Raw genomic sequence first — 17513 nt, 5'->3', positions numbered from 1 at the left:
ATTATTATTTGTGGCTTTTGAATTAGATATTTATTCAGCAGCCCTCCAGTTTCTAATGTCAGAAGTTCAGTTGCTAGGGTCCACATTAAGCTAGCAACCATCCTATATGAATAGGAGAGGCCCAGAATATAAAGAGGAGTAATACATTTGTAGCCTTACTGAGCATTTGTTTTGGGGGAAAACAATCAGAAGGCGTCAAATCATTCACAACCTATGAAAAAATGAAGGCCAATTAAAAAGTTGCTTAGAAGTAGCCATTCTATAAGATATTAAAGGTGAACCGCCCCTTTAAAGGGGAAAGGTCATAGATACTGTATAAGCATGCACCCAAATTGTAGTGGATGCTTCATTTTTTTTCACACACAGAATTTATTATTTTTTCTAAAAACCTGTAAAGGTTTAAATGGTTTATCAGTGTGCTTCCTCAACCAAACATTTTTGCCTACAGCATACAACTCAAGCACGCTAACCTGTCAGTAGAGCATTGTAAATAGTCGACATGGAAACAGATGAAATCTGTCAAGATAAGCATGTTGGTCGCTGCCTGAGAAAGAAAAAGTTAGGCTGAGGCAATCACAAATGAAATGTATAAACAACTGAAAGAGAAAAAACTAATTCTGTTTGCAAAGATGATTTATATAAACATCTCTTACAGTTTGGTGGATTTTTAATAATAGCATCATGGGAGCCTCAATTTGGCCGAGACACAGAGCTGGGCATATGCCTGTAAATCTCCCCATAAAGACAAGTTTTAACACAAAGTTTCATGTCCCCTTTTTATATAAAATGATGAATCTTCACAAGCCTAAAAGAAGTAGATGAAAAGGGGGTGGGGGGAATTAAGGGAGCACACCAAAACAATAAAATGCCCTATTTAGCAAGGAATAAAATACGTCACATTATGCAGCATTGCAGACTCAAGGTGGCCGTTTTGCATCCGATATGGTTTCTCAGGTGACAGATTCAGTGCCTCATTGCTGTAACAGGCTGAGAAGTCCTACATGCAGCTTGTAACCAGGAATTGTATTGGCATGGCAAGAACTCCCATAAGGCTTCAATCAGGTCTTTCATAAGTCCACCATTAAAAAAAACTGTCCGGGTGTTATAACTCGGATCGTGAGCGGGTTATCCGAGGACCCTTCCTGATCTCCTTCCTTTTCTCTTCCTTTCTTCTTCTTTTCTCCTCCTCTCTTAATGCTTTTTGGAAAGCATCTGTATTAGGCAAAAACTGAAACAAACAACATATTGGTAAGAGGTTACTGCTTTACAGTTTGACACATTATTATGGGATTCATGGCTAGAAGTGAGTGTAAATAAAAAAGATGCAGCAGCTTTCGTGCTACAGAATAGCTTGTGCAAGCATCTCCTACTGTATATTCTCTGTTTTCAGACTAAATTTGAGGTTAGTTATCAAATCAGTTTGGTCAGATGCAAGCCAAAGCATTCTGGGGCAAATTTACTAAGTGACTATTTACGAAGTGACTAACGCTGGCGAAAATTCGCCAGCTAGACGTAATTTCGGGACTTCGCTGATTTACTAACGCGCTGACGTAACTTTGCTAGGGAAGGAGATAGACTCTAGCGCAGGGGTCCCCAACCTTTTTAACTCGTGAGCCACATATAAATGTAAAAATGAGTTGGAGAGCAACACAAGCATGGAAAAGTCCATGGGGATGTCAAATAAGGGTTGTTATTGGCTGTTTGGTAGCCCCTATGTGGTCTGGTAGCCTACAAGAGGCTCTGTTTGGCAGTACACCTGATTTTTATGCAACAAAAACTTGCCTCCAAGCCAGGAATTCAAAAATAAGCTCCTGCTTTGGCGCCACTGGAGCAACATCCAAGGGGTTGGTGAGCAACATGTTGCTCGCGAGCTACTGGTTGGGGACCACTGCTCTAGCGCTACTTCGCACTGCAACGCCAGGCGAATTTTCGCTCTGGCGAATGGACGTAACTACGCAAATTCACCAAGATGCGGATTTTACTGAACGTTACCTCTTGCGCCAGACTTGCCTTCGCCACCTCAGACCAGGCGAAGTACAATAGAGTAAATAGGAGTTGCTCAAAAAATATTTGAAATTTCTCTGTCACTCAGTCCAGTTTACTCTTCTCTTTCTTATTGCAATTCCGCACTGGGAATCCAAGGGTGTGTTTTTTTGAGGCTAAGTTAGTTCTCTCACAGACTAGGGCTAGTTAAGCATCCAAGGCCACAGTCCTGGTTGCCCTGCCTTCTCCGGCTTTGTGGTGCCCCAGGGATAGAGAAATTATAGGCGGAAGTGGTGGGGACAGCTCCACCTCTCTTTATTTCATTTTCTTACTATGTTCTATGGATTGAGCAGATTGGGAACCAATATATTTTATATATTTATCTATGGTCACTAATTAATTTTACTATTTACAAATTACAATCAATTGGGAGAATTCAATTAATTTGTAATTATTGGCACTGCACTTTATTAATATACAACTGATTACCAAGAAGCTATGGGATTAATTGAAATCAATATATACAAGCACCTTATATAGTTACTAATTAAGTTGGAAAATCAATTAACCCTATTGGCACTGCACTTTAAAAATATATTAATTCATTATTAAAAAGTCATTGGATTAATTGAAATTAATTCATTTTAGTACTTTATGTAGCTACTAATTAATGTGTTTAAAGAATAATTCGAAGGCACCAATTAATTGAGTTTTAATTAGAAATTTAATGAATTGACACAATGGCATGTTAACAGGACTTTGGTAATTAATTGTAGGTGATTACACATTGGTGTTATTTCATAGCTGGTAATTAGATTTTTTAACTCCTGCAGTTGTTGATTTTGGAATTAAATGAGAATTGATTTTGGGAGACCATCTTCAATCCCGATGCCGCCCCCTCTTCCACTCCGCGCTTAAAAGTTTAGCGTCGGAGTGGGTCAAAAGGGGCAGTATTGCTAGTGCAACAAGCGCGTACTGCGCTTTCAGTACTAGCAGAGCCGAATTTCCGGTTTAAAAAATGGTAATTCGGCTCTTAAAAGTTACAGGAGGCGGCTTTTTGCTGCCCCTTGTAACTGGCCGTTCACTGCGCCTGAGGCAACGTGCTCACCTTGCCTCATGGCAGGAACGGCCCTGACCATCCTTAGTACTTGACAGAAGAGGGGTTCTTCTCTTTCTCTCACTAAAGTCATTTATAAAGCATTCTGATTTATCAAACTCAATACATTTAATTCACATTATAGGATCAGACTTTCCTTACTATCAAGGCATATTACAGATTTTTAAATACATATATCAGTGAGCTGATGGGTGGGCAACAGGTTAGGTGCCTGCATGTTTTTTCCCCTGCACAGCTTTCTGTATGCTAGTCGGTTTTTGGGTCTTATGGGGGGCTGTGCTGCACTTAAATGATTAAACGGGCCCCCCTGCTGTCAGTGGACTGCAGACTTTGGAAGGAAGGCAGGGAGCTTGGGCACCTGATTATTCTTTCTTTTAAGAGCCTTCTCTGCACTTTTTTGTCACTGAAGTTTAGGTTCTGGTAGAGTAGCACAGGGATAGGATGGGTGAACTTCCCATCCAACCAATCCAATCCCCAAGAAGCTTTACCAGGACTTAATTTTAGTTAAGTTGCAACAGAGGTTACAGCTAAAAAAAACTCTACATCCCCATCTAGTGTGCATTAGACGAAATGCATGAATCTTTCAAGGACAGAAACGGGAGAAGAAACGAAATGGAAAAGTGAGGAATCACGAATCAAAGATGAGAGATGAAGAGAACAATAATGAAGGGGAAAAAAGCATGAAAATAGACAAAAGATATTTGAAGTGACAAAAAAAACATTTAACACAACATCAGTGCCGTCTAAATATTGGCCACTGCCCTAGGCAGTATATTTGGGACCCTATATGTGTCTCAGGCAGATTTAGCAGAAATTTTAACGTTACACCTCTCGTGTGTCTTGACAATACAACAGTATGCTTGGGGGCCTGACTAAATGTTAACAATTAAAGGAGGGCGTGAGCCAAAATAAGTTTAATAACCTCTGACCTTCACCTACTAAATACACTGAAACATTACACTGTGCCATTCTTCTCTTTAATACTGATGGTGTGCCATACATAGGCTCAATAAAAGTCTCGATAAAAGCTCAAGGAAAGGAAGAGAGAAACTTAGAGCTTTAGTTCACATCTTAAAAAAAATAGATTTTCTGTTATTCTTTATATAGGGACATTGTCCACCACAGAAATTTACAGAGAAGGGTGGTACAAACACAAGATATAACTACATCATACTGAACAGTTTACACATACAATTACATCATACTGAAATACAACTACACACTGTAACAATTTGTTTTTACAGAATATGAACCCAGTTGCAAATTGTGCAATGCAATAATACTTATACGTAATTTTAATATAACAATCTTTGCCTTATTCCAACCTTTGCCTGACATGCAACAAACTACCTAACTACTAACTACAAGTGTTTTTGGAACTAAAAACAAGAAATTTGCATATGCACTAAAGTAGCCCATAACTTAAAATGCAGCATAATAATATTTTTTAAAAAAAGAAAAGAAATACATCTGTATATTACCTCCATGTTCTCTGTCTTGAAAGGGTTCTTGTAATCTGGTGATTTCTCACTGATTCCTAGTTCTTGTGACATCTGTAGAAAGAAATATAAAAATATAAACTAAGTTAGAAAAAAAAATAAAATAAAACAAAGTTATAGGACCAGTTATCCAGAATGTTCAGGACCTGTGATTTTGCAGATATGGGGCGTTTCTGTAATATGGATCACCGTACTTTAATTTAAGTCTTCTAAAGAATAGTTTAAACATTAATTATATCCAATCAGGGTCCAACTGGGCTGGCGGGACACCAGAAAACCTGGGGTTTTCTGGATAATGGATCTTTCTGTAATTTGGATCTCTGTACCCTATACCGTATATACCCGCGTATAAGCCGAGATTTTCAGCACCCAAAATGTGCTTGAAAATCCTACCTCGGCTTATACGCGGGTCAGCTGCCTTACCCAGCCAGAAACACGCCGCGAAGAAAAGCGCAACAGCGCAAGGAGTGTGTGTCACGCTGCCGGTGCTGCGCACGCTGACGTCATCAGCGCAGCGACAACTCCGGGCCGTAACAACTCCGGGCCGGCCCCCCGCAAAAAATCTTGGAGGGGCCCGGCGCCGGCTGCAGGAAGCAGTATCCCCGCTGCCTTACGCTGCCAACAAGGAACATCCCCCTCCCAGCCAGAAACACGCCGCAAAGAAAAGCGGGTCAGCTGCCTTACCCAGCCAGAAACACGCCGCAAAGAAAAGCGCAACAGCGCAAGGAGTGTGTGTCACGCTGCCGGTGGTGCGCACGCTGATGTCATCAGCTCAGCGACAACTCCGGCATCTCCGGGCTGCCCCTACCCCAGCGATCGATTAAACTTTGAAGGGCCCAGCAGCAGAGAGCAGCTTCCCCTCCCACCCACTAACAACTCTTTGAAGGCGATCAGCGCCTACTACAGGGAGCAGCTTCCTGACTCTCCCCTCCCATTGGAGCTAATTTACCAGTAAGGCAGCTGTCTTCTTAATATATCTATTTCATCTACCAGAGGTTTTTTTTTTATCATTGTACGATGAATTAATGTTTTAAGCATCATGGCTTGATTTTTAACATTAAACCGACTGTTTGATATTTCTGAGACTTTTCTGAGTTGTGTCTAGGCTTATACACGAGTCAATAAGTTTTTCTGGTTTTCATAGGTAAAATTAGGTACCTCGGCTTATACGCGGGTCGGCTTATACACGAGTATATACGGTATATACAAAAAAATCATATAAAATCATATTGGTCCAATACGCTCGTTTTGCCTTCAGTAAATAGAATTGTATCTTAGTTTGGATCAAGTACAAGGTACTGTTTGATTATTACAGAGAAAATGGGAATCACTTATAAAAATTTGAATTATTTGATAGTAATGGAGTCTATGGGAGACTTTTAGTAGGATATAGAGAGTTACAGTGCCTTGCAAAAGTCTTCACACACCCCCCCCCTGGCATTTTTCACGTTTTGTTGCTTCATAACCATGCCTATAACTTTGAAGATGTTTTTTTTTTTTTATTATTGTGAAGCAAACAACAAATAGGACAAAATAACAAATCTTCAGCGTGCAGAACTGTTCACCCCCTAAAGTCAGTACTTGGTAGAGCCACCTTTTGTGGCAATTACAGCTGCAAGTCACTTTGGATAAGTCTCTATGAGCTTGTCACATCTTGCCACTGACATTTTTGCTCATTCCTCAAGGCAAAACTGCTCCAGCGCCGTCATGTTGGATGGTTTTCGCTTGTGATTAGCAATCGTCAAGTCTGACCACAGATTCTCAATTGGATTGAGGTCTGGACTTTGACTAGGCCATTCCAACACATTTATATGTTTCCTCTTAAACCACTTGAGTGTTGCAGTTTAGCAGTATGCTTCGGCTCATTGTCCTTCTGGAAGGTGAACCTCCATCACAGTCTCAAATCACAGGCAGACTGACACAGGATTCGGCCTCTTTCAACAGGATTCGGATTCCTTCTGCCCAGCTGGGCGGGAGGGAAATTGCGTGACTTTTTGTCACAAAACAAGGAAGTAAAAAATGTTTTCCCCTTCCCACCTCTAATTTGCATATTCAAATTAGGATTCAGATTCGGCCGAATCTTTCGTGAAGGATTCGAGGGGTTCGGCTGAATCTCTCGTGAAGGATTCGGGGGGTTCGGCCGAATGCCTAATAACAAGAAATTTGTAGCCTTACAGAGCATTTGTTTTTTAGATGGGGTCAGTGACCCTCATTTGAAAGCTGGAAAGGCAAAAAAAGAAAAAAAAACTATAAAAAAAGAAAAAAAATGAAAGGTTGAAAAATTAGCTATTGCTTAACATACTAAAAAAGTTCACTTCATAGCCAGACAGTGCCCAGAAAAATTTGGGAAAATCTGGCAACCCTGGTTGGAGCTCTGTCCCGAAGTAGACCCAGAGTCTCAATAAATGCGTGTATATGGGAGAACATATATGTAATATAACTGTTTCTTTTTCAGCGAATTGAGTCTTATATAAGCGTGCTCCAATCCTGTGAGATTTGGAAGTAACATGTAATACTCACTTTAACCTAACATGTGGCAGACTTTTTGCTCCGATTGTGTACCTTGATGCCTTAAACTGATATGTTGTGGTCCTGCGTGACCAACTGCACTTTTTATCACCAATGCCTACATTGTCTGTTGTTAAGTGTGTTGTTTGTTTCAAAACGGAAAAATAAAAACCTTTTTTAAAAAAAAAAAAAAAAAAAAAGTTCACTTGAACCACCCCTTTAAAGGGGGTCATGTGAAAACATGTTTTTTTGGAAATGCATCAGTTAATAGTGTTGCTCCAGCAGAATTCTGCACTGAAATGCATTTTTCAAAAGAGCAAACAGATTTTGTTATATTCAATTTTGAAATCTGACATGAGTGTGATGTGTTTTGACAGTATCCCTTTAATGTATTTGCTCCACAGAATAAGTTCATATTGACTTTCTCTACTAAAAGATAAAACTTGCCTATTTGGGCATCTAAATTGATATTTTACAGTGACTCTTATATAAATAATATCCCATCTGATCTTGAGCAGTGTTTGTAAGTAGATAGTGTGGGATTGCTCTTTTGCTGGCGAGTGTACTGAATGTCCCACGTCTCTGGCATCGAGCAGCTCCCATTCAGTACAATTACCATTAGGGAACAGAATATGCAGAAAATCATTTAATAAGAGGTGCTTGCAGAATTAACTTTTGGCCCACTGGTGCTATAGAGTTTCTTAATCTCTGTTGTTTTACACACAGGGTCATCTATGCAATTCCAGATCAACAACAGTCCTCAGAATAGCACATTGTACTTTAAATAATAATGAAGGAATTGTGTCCCCTTTAAGAGCACATACAATGTGACACACATATATATATATTTATATATATATTTATTAGTACCAGGCCAAGGAGCTGAGTGTGAGGTCCATCATTGAAGATTCCACTTAGGTTGCAAAATCCAATACCCCAACGAATGAGGCTGTTCCAGTTTGAGTTGCGGTCAAAATAATGATGAACGATCTTGGGAAAACGTAGAACTACATCTCCAAAGAATGCAGAATTCTCCACTGTGTGTGAATACGCTGGAGAGGGGGAAAAGGTTAAAGTTAATATCAGTAAATTCATGTATGAATCAGGCAAAGATTCACTTGTTTGATAAAGACTTTAAATATAAGCATATTTGCAAATGCTTGTGAATTTTTTTAGACACTAGAAGGGCAGGAATTGCTTGCTCGTGTCATCAACATCTTTTAGCAACCAACCAGCACAAGCTCCAGGTTTGAGACTTTGGTTCTGATTTGCAATTTAATTATCTGCCAGTCATATCAGGTTGCCACCCAAAAGAAGGAGATTCAGGGGCCTATTTATCATGCAGTGTAAAACATTGGAGGAAAACATAACCAGTGATTTTCTCCACAACAACCACTCAGATCTTTGCTTTTGTTTTCTAACTTGCACGTGACTGTTGAAATCAAATTGCTAATTGCTATGAACAACATCACCGGTGAGGTTTGCCTCTGTTTTACACAGCACGGTAAATAGGCCCCTCAGTGTTCAATGGCAGGTTGGAAACAAATATAATTTTATTAATATTTATTTTATCTGCACTTGCTAAGGTACATTTCCCTCCCTCTTACACTAGAGATACATGTATAGGATCTACTATCTGGAATGCTTGGGATCTGGGGTATTCTAGATAAGAGATCTTCCCATAGCTTGGATCACGATACCTTAAGTATGATATAAACCTTAAATAAACCTAACGGAATTGTTTGGTCATTAATATGTATTAATGTAGCTTAAGGTAACATATAGTACAAAGGGCTTGTTTTATTACCACAGAGAAAAAGGAACATTTTTGAAAAGAATTCAAATTATGTTATTAAAATGGACTATTTAAGAACTGGTATTAAATTAACAGCAACTATTTTAGATTTATTTTGTTTTTATTCTGCTGGTTACCAATGGTAAAACAGTATATTCTTACCATCTTTTATCTTCTCATCTTCCGGAAAGGGACCATCTGGCTGAACTCCTGCTGCTATTAAAATCACTCGGGAGTCTTCTAGTACCTGTAAAAACAGAGGGGATAGAATTTTCCTATAGCCTCACAAAAACCAACTACAAAAGTAACAGGGTTAGAACTAGCTAGACCAGTGATCCCCAACCAGTAGCTCGTGAGCAACATGTTGCTCTCCAACCCCTTGGATGTTGCTCCCAGTGGCCTCAAAGCAGGTGCTTATTTTTTAATTTATGGATTGGAGGCAGGTTTTGGTTGCATAAAAACCAGGTGCACTGCACAACAGAGACTTAATGTAGGTTCACAATCCACATAGGGGCTACCAAATAGCCAATCACAGCACTTATTTGGCACCCCAAGAACATATTTCATGCTAGTGTTGCTCTCCAACTCCTTTTACTTCTGAATGTTGCTCACGGGTTCAAAAGGTTGGGGATCCCTGAGCTAGACTATTAGAGTCAAATTGGGAGCAGAATCAGTAAATACTACTGGTATGCATGCCGGAGACCTCTAGTGACCAAACAGAGGTAAAACCATAAACTCAATAATTTCTCCAAGGCATGCTAATAGGTAAAAAAATATACTTTATTCACATCAATAATTAAAAGACATGGAAAGTATCCCCTCTAACGCCTAACGCGTTTCATGCTTACCCAGCACTGCCTATGACTAAGTGCTGGGTAAGCATGAAACGCGTTAGGCGTTAGATACTTTCCATGTCTTTTAATTATTGATGTGAATAAAGTATATTTTTTTTACCTATTAGCATGCCTTGGAGAAATTATTGAGTTTATAGAACTAGCTAGAGATATGGTTGCACATGATTGGATGTAGTAGTAAGACACAGTGACCGGGTTGGTTCTTGGTTGGCAATCGTTTTTTATTTGGAAGGGAGATCGAACACCATTTGATGAATTTGTTGAATATCTCAATATTTATGATTTGAATTTATGTTTTACTTCTGAATATCATGATGGTAGAATTAGTTTCCTAGATATTAGCTTAGCAGGTGTAGGAAATAAAGTGACTACCTCATTATACCGGGAAGAGTGTGCTGCTAACACTCTTTCATGGGTTACTTCTTTCCACCCTAATCATCTCATAAAGAATATACCAATAGGTAAATTTCTATGTTCTGATTTCCATGATTTTGTGACTGAAGCGTGCCAGACTGTTACATGGGGGATATAACATGCATTAGTTCATGAAAGCCTTTAAAAAAGGCCCTTGCTGCCCCAAGGGATACTCTTCTTCAGAAATATATTCCTAATCCTCAAAGTCAAATAAAATTGTCACCTACTGAGATGTATAATTTTTAATTTCTACTAATATATTTTTACATAAAAAAAATTCTGGCCCGTGGATTTCTCCGAGTGCCGGTTAGCCCTATTCTTTTTATCTACGTATACTGGTTTGCCTCACCCTGAAGCAAAGGGTCTGGGGCTTGTGCACCTGGACCGCTGGATGTACTTGGTGAGCTATTTATATTGATATTCTGGAGCACCTTTTTTTGTTCCAAACTACTTCAACCCCACCAACCTATTGGATACAGTACAAGGTCATACACTACGCTCGGAGCCTCATGCTACCTTTACAATTTAGATTTTCTCCCTGTGCACTAGTTACTGAACAGTATAATTCAATTATAACATTTCATTCTAACAGTGCTTAAAGGGGAACTCCACACAAACTTAACTTGAGCTTTTTGAAAAGTAAACATAATTTCAAGCAACTTTGCAATATATATCAATTAAAAAATATGCAGACTTTTCATGATTTTTAATGGTTTAGAAAAGTTCCCTAAGCCTAGCCCCCTGCTCTCCTGCTGATCTGTCTGACTACTTTGCGGAGCTTGCTGAATACTGTTACTTTGTATCAACAGCCATCTGTCCTTAGTCTGCATCCTCCAAATCCACAATTCCCTGCACACGTGATTTCACAAATGATCAGAACGTCACAGTGCAATGCATTGTGGGTTATGTAGTTCCTGCATGCTATCTGTAAGCTGTGGAGAAGTTGTTACAATTTGTAACATCAGTGTTTAGTCCCTCCTTCCCTGCCAGGACTTCAAATGATGCAGAAAGAGAAGAACTGTTAAACAGCTGGATTTCAGCATAGGAAATGGCATTTATTCATACTTTTTGAAAAAACAGGTAACTGTGATGGGTATATAATGGGTTTGTGGGCCTCTTTATCAAATTTTGGTTTGGAAGTCGGAGTTCCCCTTTAACTTCTTAATTCCAACATCAAGACCCTCTTTATCTACCCCTTAGATGTGCATACACACTTGTCTTTTAAGCTGCATCCGGGGAAGCACATGTACATCACCCCCAGGGAAAGGAGAGCGGCACTACTGTACAGGAAAAGTAAGTTCTGTAGGAACAAGGAGTTGTAAGCTAATAGATATAAAGGCAGATAGCTATAGGAAGTGCCACAGTGGCCCTATGCCCTAGTAGCATTAGAAATGTCTCTTGACTTTTATCCAAATTAAATTGTTTTTGAAGCATTAGTAAAAACCCTTCTTATTAAAGCATAGAATTATAAGGCAGTAAGAAGAATATAAACAAGAGAAGAAGAAAAAAGATGCTTCACCTTAAAAAGGCCTTTGAGCATTATATCGATTATCTTATACTGCTGGTTGACATCATTCAGCTCTATCAGGTTATTAAGAGCATTAATCTGATCCTTCCTCTTCACTTCAAACAGTTTCTTATCTGTTGTTTGTCAAGGTTTTTATACGAGGCAATAAATTGTATTAAAGTTGGCAATTTAGAAGGGTAAGGGCACACAGGCAGATTTGGGGAGATTAGTCACCACGGAGACAAATCTCCTCTTCTCCGGGCGACAACCCCCCGAACTGCCTTCCCGCTGGCTAGAGTGAAAAATCGGCAGCGGGATAGCACTCGCGGTGCTTCATTTTCCAAAGTCGCCCAAAGTTTCCTCGTGAGGCAACTTGGGCGACTTTGGAAAATGAAGCCTTACGAGTGCCATCCCGCTGGCGATTTTTCATTCTAGCCGGTGGAAAGGCAGTTATAGTTTTTGAAGTATCTGCCTTCTTCTTCTTCTGACTCTTTCCAGCTTTCAAATTGGGGTCACTGACCCCCCAATAAATGCTCTGTAAGGCTAAAAATGTATTGTTATTGCTACTTTTTATTACTCCTCTTTCTATTCAGGCCTCACCTATTCATATTCCAGTCTCTTATTCAAATCAATGCATGGTTGCTAGGGTAATTTGTACTCCAGAGAAACCAGAGAGCTGCTGAATAAAAAGCTAAATAATAAAAAATGAAAACCAACTGCAAACTGTCTCAGAATATCACTTTCTATATCATTCTAAAAGTTAATTTAAAGGAAAAGAAACCATTTAAAGGGGTAGTTCACTCTTTAGTTAACTTATAGTATGTTATGGATCAGCCAATTCTCTGCAATATTTGAATTTGTCTTTATTTTTTATAGTTTTTGATATGCTTTTCTTGTCTGACTCTTTATGCATTCAAATGGAGGTCGCAAACCCCAGCAGCAAAAAAACTATCGAGGCTACAACTTTGTTACTTTTTATTACTTATCTATGTGGGCATCTCCTATTCATACGTTTTTCTTATTTACACCACTGCCTGGTGGCTGGATAATTTGGACACAAGCAAACAGATAGCTGCTGAAATACCAAACTGAGGAGCTGCTGAAAAAAAAAAACTGAACAAAAAATTGAGACCAATTGCAAATTGTCTCAGACTATTACAGTCTGCATCATACTAACAGGTCATTTAAAAGTGACTACCTTTTTAAAGCTGCACCACTTTAAAACTTTGACCATGTGAACACTACAGTTATTTTGTTTACAGATTATGCTATTTTTTCCTCAACCTTTGAAATGCAAATTAGCACTGGGACTAAAAAATAAGCGAGCAGGATGCAGCTGTGGAGGTGGCCAAACAGCATGCAAATGTACCAAACCAATATGTACTTACAGATGGGGCAAATATTCTACATACAGCATACATTTTAACTGAAAAAAAGGTGTGATCAAATAAATTGAGTGACATGTGAGTTATCACACCATGGGGCAAATTAACTAAAGGGTGAAAGTGAAAATTTGGTGATTTCACCAAAAATGAAGATTCCCTCAACATCGCCAAATTACTTAAAAGGAGAATACACCAGGTTTAGCATTCTCTTTGCAGTGGTGAAATGCCCTTTCCATGCTATTTTTCTCCATGGTGAAAATTCTATAGCAAAAATTCTCTAAATAATATTCCCTGCTACTATATGGGGAAATATATGGGCGGTTTTTCACAGAGAATTTACGCCAGGAAAAAAATTCACATTTCTCTTGAAAAAATGAACTTACGATTTTAAGTAAATATGAGATACGCTGTGAAAATACACATGGAGAAGTGAGGTGAACTTTGCCGAAGAAAAAATTTACAGTTTAGTAAATGTGCCCCCATGTCTCTCCATTTACCTAGTAGGAGTCCTGTTTAATTTGTCTAAAATTTGTAGAGGTGAATTTGTATTGCTTCTGTACAAAATGCTACGAGTGTTCCATGGTGTGTGTTCTGAAAAACTTGTATGAAATAATGGTAATATAGGCAGGACTCAGCCTGTATTGCATGGGGCTGCTGTACATAAAAGAAAACCATAGAGGTCCTCTGCACTTACTGACAAGAAAGGTGAAATTCTGATATTTAACGAAGCTTAAAGCGTCTTTAAAATTATTCATTTTAAGGATTATTCTGGTCTCCAGTTTAGCAACCTGTATAACTAAATCATGTTACACATTACTGCACACATTTGCCATGAGATTGCTTTAATAAAATTTTTTATTTATTTCAGTTTCTCAAAATCACTCCAAAAGGATACATATCTCGAACGCAGTGTCCCGTTTGTGTTTGTTGGCGTCCACGGCAGTCCCCAGGGGTAGCAGTAATGCCAAGAGTAAACTCAACACTTGAACAGGATCCATGACAGGGCCTTGCAAGAGAAGGGCAAATAACATTTTTATTTGAAATTCCTCTAATAGGCATGCTATTCAATAATGCTATATTATATTTAGCTATGAGTGCATTTGGTATATGGTGTATGTGCAGCACTGCAATCTGTACGGAATTAAGGAGTATCCCCATCATAGTAGCTCTGTTTATGTGATTCTCACAAAAGTAGATCAATATATCCATACATTACATGCAGCTAACAGAGTGATTATACACACAAGGAAAGTAACACAGGAACAATTTTGCAGTCTTCTTCTAGCTTTATGCATCTATACATTTCTTATTCAACAGCCATATTAATATATATATATATATATATATATATATATATATATATATATATATATATATATATATATATATATATATATATATATATATATAGCTTAGAAGTACAATTATGCAAAAGTGGGTGGTGATCCCTTTAACATTGGTTCCTGTGTAATCACCAGAAAGATGGAGATCCAAACAATACAAGAGGGTTATACCAATACAGCAGTGACAAATCAGGATGGAGGATGACTAGGATGTCACTGTTATTGTTCTAGTGGAGTCTCCTAGTGGGGCCATAGAAGGCTGATCACTAGAGCGGAGTCTGTACAGATCCAACTAAATGGGGAATAGATTTAATTGTACGTGAGAATAGTAGCAGAACTGCATTGTTTTTGTAAACATGTACATGCATTGCACATTACCAGATCCAAATTAGTAGAAATAATAAAGGTTGGTACCAGTTACACAATTACTTGCCTGCGCCACTGCTTCTGTCCCACTTAGAAGCAACTGTAACTGCAAATTCTGTAGAGGTTGTGGACAAAACAGGCTCAAAACCAGATACTTTGCTGCAAGGTTTATTCAACGCAACATGTTTCGAGCATTGTGAACACAAAAAAAAAAAGAGCCACAATGCTCAAAACATCTTGTGTTGAATAAACCTTGCAGCAAAGTATCTGTGGTTTTGTCCACAACCTCTATAGAATTTGCAGTTCATAATTAGTGACATCACCTGATACCAAAGGGGTATGTGTGTGAATATGTTTATATATACACACACACACACAGAAGAAATACGCTGGGTTGGGAGTCGCTGCTTGGTACACACTTACCTTCCCTGCATTCAGCTACAGTATAATGAAGGCTGACAATAGAGACTAAGCTTTTATTCCCACCGGTCTCTCATGCTACTGTTCTTTCTGTCTCTATGGTGGATGCAAGAAGGGTTTTGAGGAAGTAATGAAGTCGCCGCCACGTGACCACGATGTGGGCGGGAGAGAAGGAAGAGATGAAGATGGCTCCAATCCGAGCTGAGAGACTGTCACGTCACTTGAATGTTGTAGCGTGTGTGACAGCGCCTCGTGACAGTTCGGGAAGGGTGGCTTGGGTGAGGTTTGTGGTGGCGGGGGTTCGCATGAGGATAACTGGGGGAGCGCAATGATATTTGTGCAGGGTAATATCTCAGCGGGGCTTTAGGGGGAGTGTTGTGTGTGCGGTGGGAGTGTGCTATAGGCTCATGGGGAGGGAAGCTTTTGGTAGGTCCAGCGTTGGGAGGGGGCGGGGCAATGTCCCTAGTGACACGGCTACCGTAAATGATTCATTGGCAATGGGGGAGTGTAGGAAGAACTTGTAAAGTAGTCCCGCGTTTCATTATAAAGCGATCAGAGCTCCATCCCCCGCCTCATTTGCACTTTGTGTGTTTGTGAAGTGTTAGACTATTGGAGTACACGGAATTTACTGCATTCACATGTTATAGTGGTCTAATAGTATGGCTGAGTATCTCTGAGTTATAGTTGGCTGATAATAGCGGCCAGATATGCACTGACATACTATTGCATGTGTGGGGCTGGATGACTATAATGTGTGGGGCTGGACTTCCAGCTCATCAGCTTGAGCTGCTGGGGGAGTACACTCTAGTGCAATGGATCTGATGTACAAGGCTCCTAACTGGCTATTCACAAACTCCCCCGTCCAGGTCTGGACTGAGAATCAAAATAGGCCCTGGCATTTCAGGTCCAATCAGCCCACACAGGCCCCACCAGCCCACTAAATAGAGACTTTCTATGGCACCTTATAGCAGCCCCTCTGGCATTAGCCAGAACCCACAGATTGCCAGTCTGGGCCTGCCCCTGTCATCCACACTTGGTCCCCCTACAACTAGGGTAGTCACCTTTTCTGTAAAAAAAATACCAGCCTTCCTATATATCTTTTTTTTTGCCACCATCACCAGGTGGCAACAGTAGCTACAACCCACAGAGCCAACTCCCTGGCACTACATGTAAGTGTGAGTAGGGGTATGTTACAAACAGGAATCTAGAAGAGGAGTCACAGCTACTTAACTGGGCCAAAAGCTCCCTGTTGGGTCTATTAGCAGAGTGCTGATGTGGGAGCACAATAGGGTTGCCACCTTTTCTGGAAAAAAAATACCGGCCTTCCTATATATTTATCTTTTTTCCTTGTTAATAACATTGGGATCAACCATCATTTTTACCAGCCAGGTGGCAACCCTAGAGCACAATGATCTAGGTCCTTGGCTTCTATAGGGAAGAACTGTGTAGAAGGGTGTGTGGGGGGGGGGGCTGTACAGTACAGACTAATAAGGCTACTAGGTTTGAACAGGACTTATTAATATCATCTGTAACATAATTACATTTCTTATCTCTTAATTGCGTTCCTGTATTAATAAAAGAGGTGGCGTAATGGCATGTGATGTGCGTATTGTGGCACAGCCCAAAATTAAGCCCCACAAACAGTGACATAGGGCCAAACCAACGCACATGCCCACCTTTACATCCAGTATTGTGTCTACTTAAAAAGAAAAACATTTTTGTGACAGTTGCCCCAGCACTTTATGACAAAACTTAACCCCAGCATAACATGACATCAGGTCCAGACTAGCAATCTGTGGGTAAGATGTAAGAGGGGCTGCTGTAAATTACCATAGACAGTCACTATTTATTGGACTATTGGGGGGTGGGCTGTTTGGCCTCTGTGCGGCCTGTTTAAGCCTCTTGTCTATTTTGAATCCCAGTCCAGACCTGCATGACAGTGACCAACAGCATTTAATTATAGTGTGAGCACAAGCATTTACTCAAAGTGTGAGCACAAGCATGGCACAGTCTGCTCCTATAAAGACGATTTAACGTATCTATACACACACACTTCTGTTAGTGGTATAATAAAAGGGGAAGTTCCCCATCTGTAAAAAATTGTGTGTGTGTGTTTGCAGATCCGTTAAATCATCTTCACTGTTACTAAGGAACCTTACCCGGTCCATGGAGGACCAGCACCACAAGTGCAGTGGGAGTAGATCACAGTTGTGCGGTTGATTTAGTACAGTCTGCTCCTGGACATTTCATCATACAGTGTGGCTGCCAAAATTGACCATAACAGTATAAGACAGATCAACCCCCATGCTTGATCTTGATCTG

The 17513-nt window shown here is 39.8% G+C and overlaps 1 protein-coding gene across 1 annotated transcript; it reads right to left on the bottom strand.

The window, feature by feature from the left end:
* Positions 1 to 615: 615 nt before the first annotated feature.
* ccdc134.L (coiled-coil domain containing 134 L homeolog) lies at positions 616 to 15582 on the bottom strand. The gene is made up of 7 exons (XM_018258810.2): positions 15195 to 15582; positions 13958 to 14068; positions 11690 to 11811; positions 9065 to 9149; positions 7978 to 8159; positions 4582 to 4653; positions 616 to 1228 (listed from the first exon to the last, which is right to left on the bottom strand). The coding sequence occupies exons 2-7, from the start codon at positions 14058 to 14060 to the stop codon at positions 1103 to 1105; spliced, it is 690 nt and encodes a 229-aa protein (XP_018114299.1). The 5' UTR covers positions 14061 to 14068; positions 15195 to 15582; the 3' UTR covers positions 616 to 1102.
* Positions 15583 to 17513: the final 1931 nt, after the last annotated feature.

Source organism: Xenopus laevis, chromosome 4L (assembly GCF_017654675.1).
Source record: "Xenopus laevis strain J_2021 chromosome 4L, Xenopus_laevis_v10.1, whole genome shotgun sequence".
In the NCBI taxonomy this organism is placed as follows: Eukaryota; Metazoa; Chordata; class Amphibia; order Anura; family Pipidae; genus Xenopus; species Xenopus laevis.
Note: the sequence above shows the minus strand (reverse complement) of the source record. Positions and strands in the feature narration are given on the sequence as shown.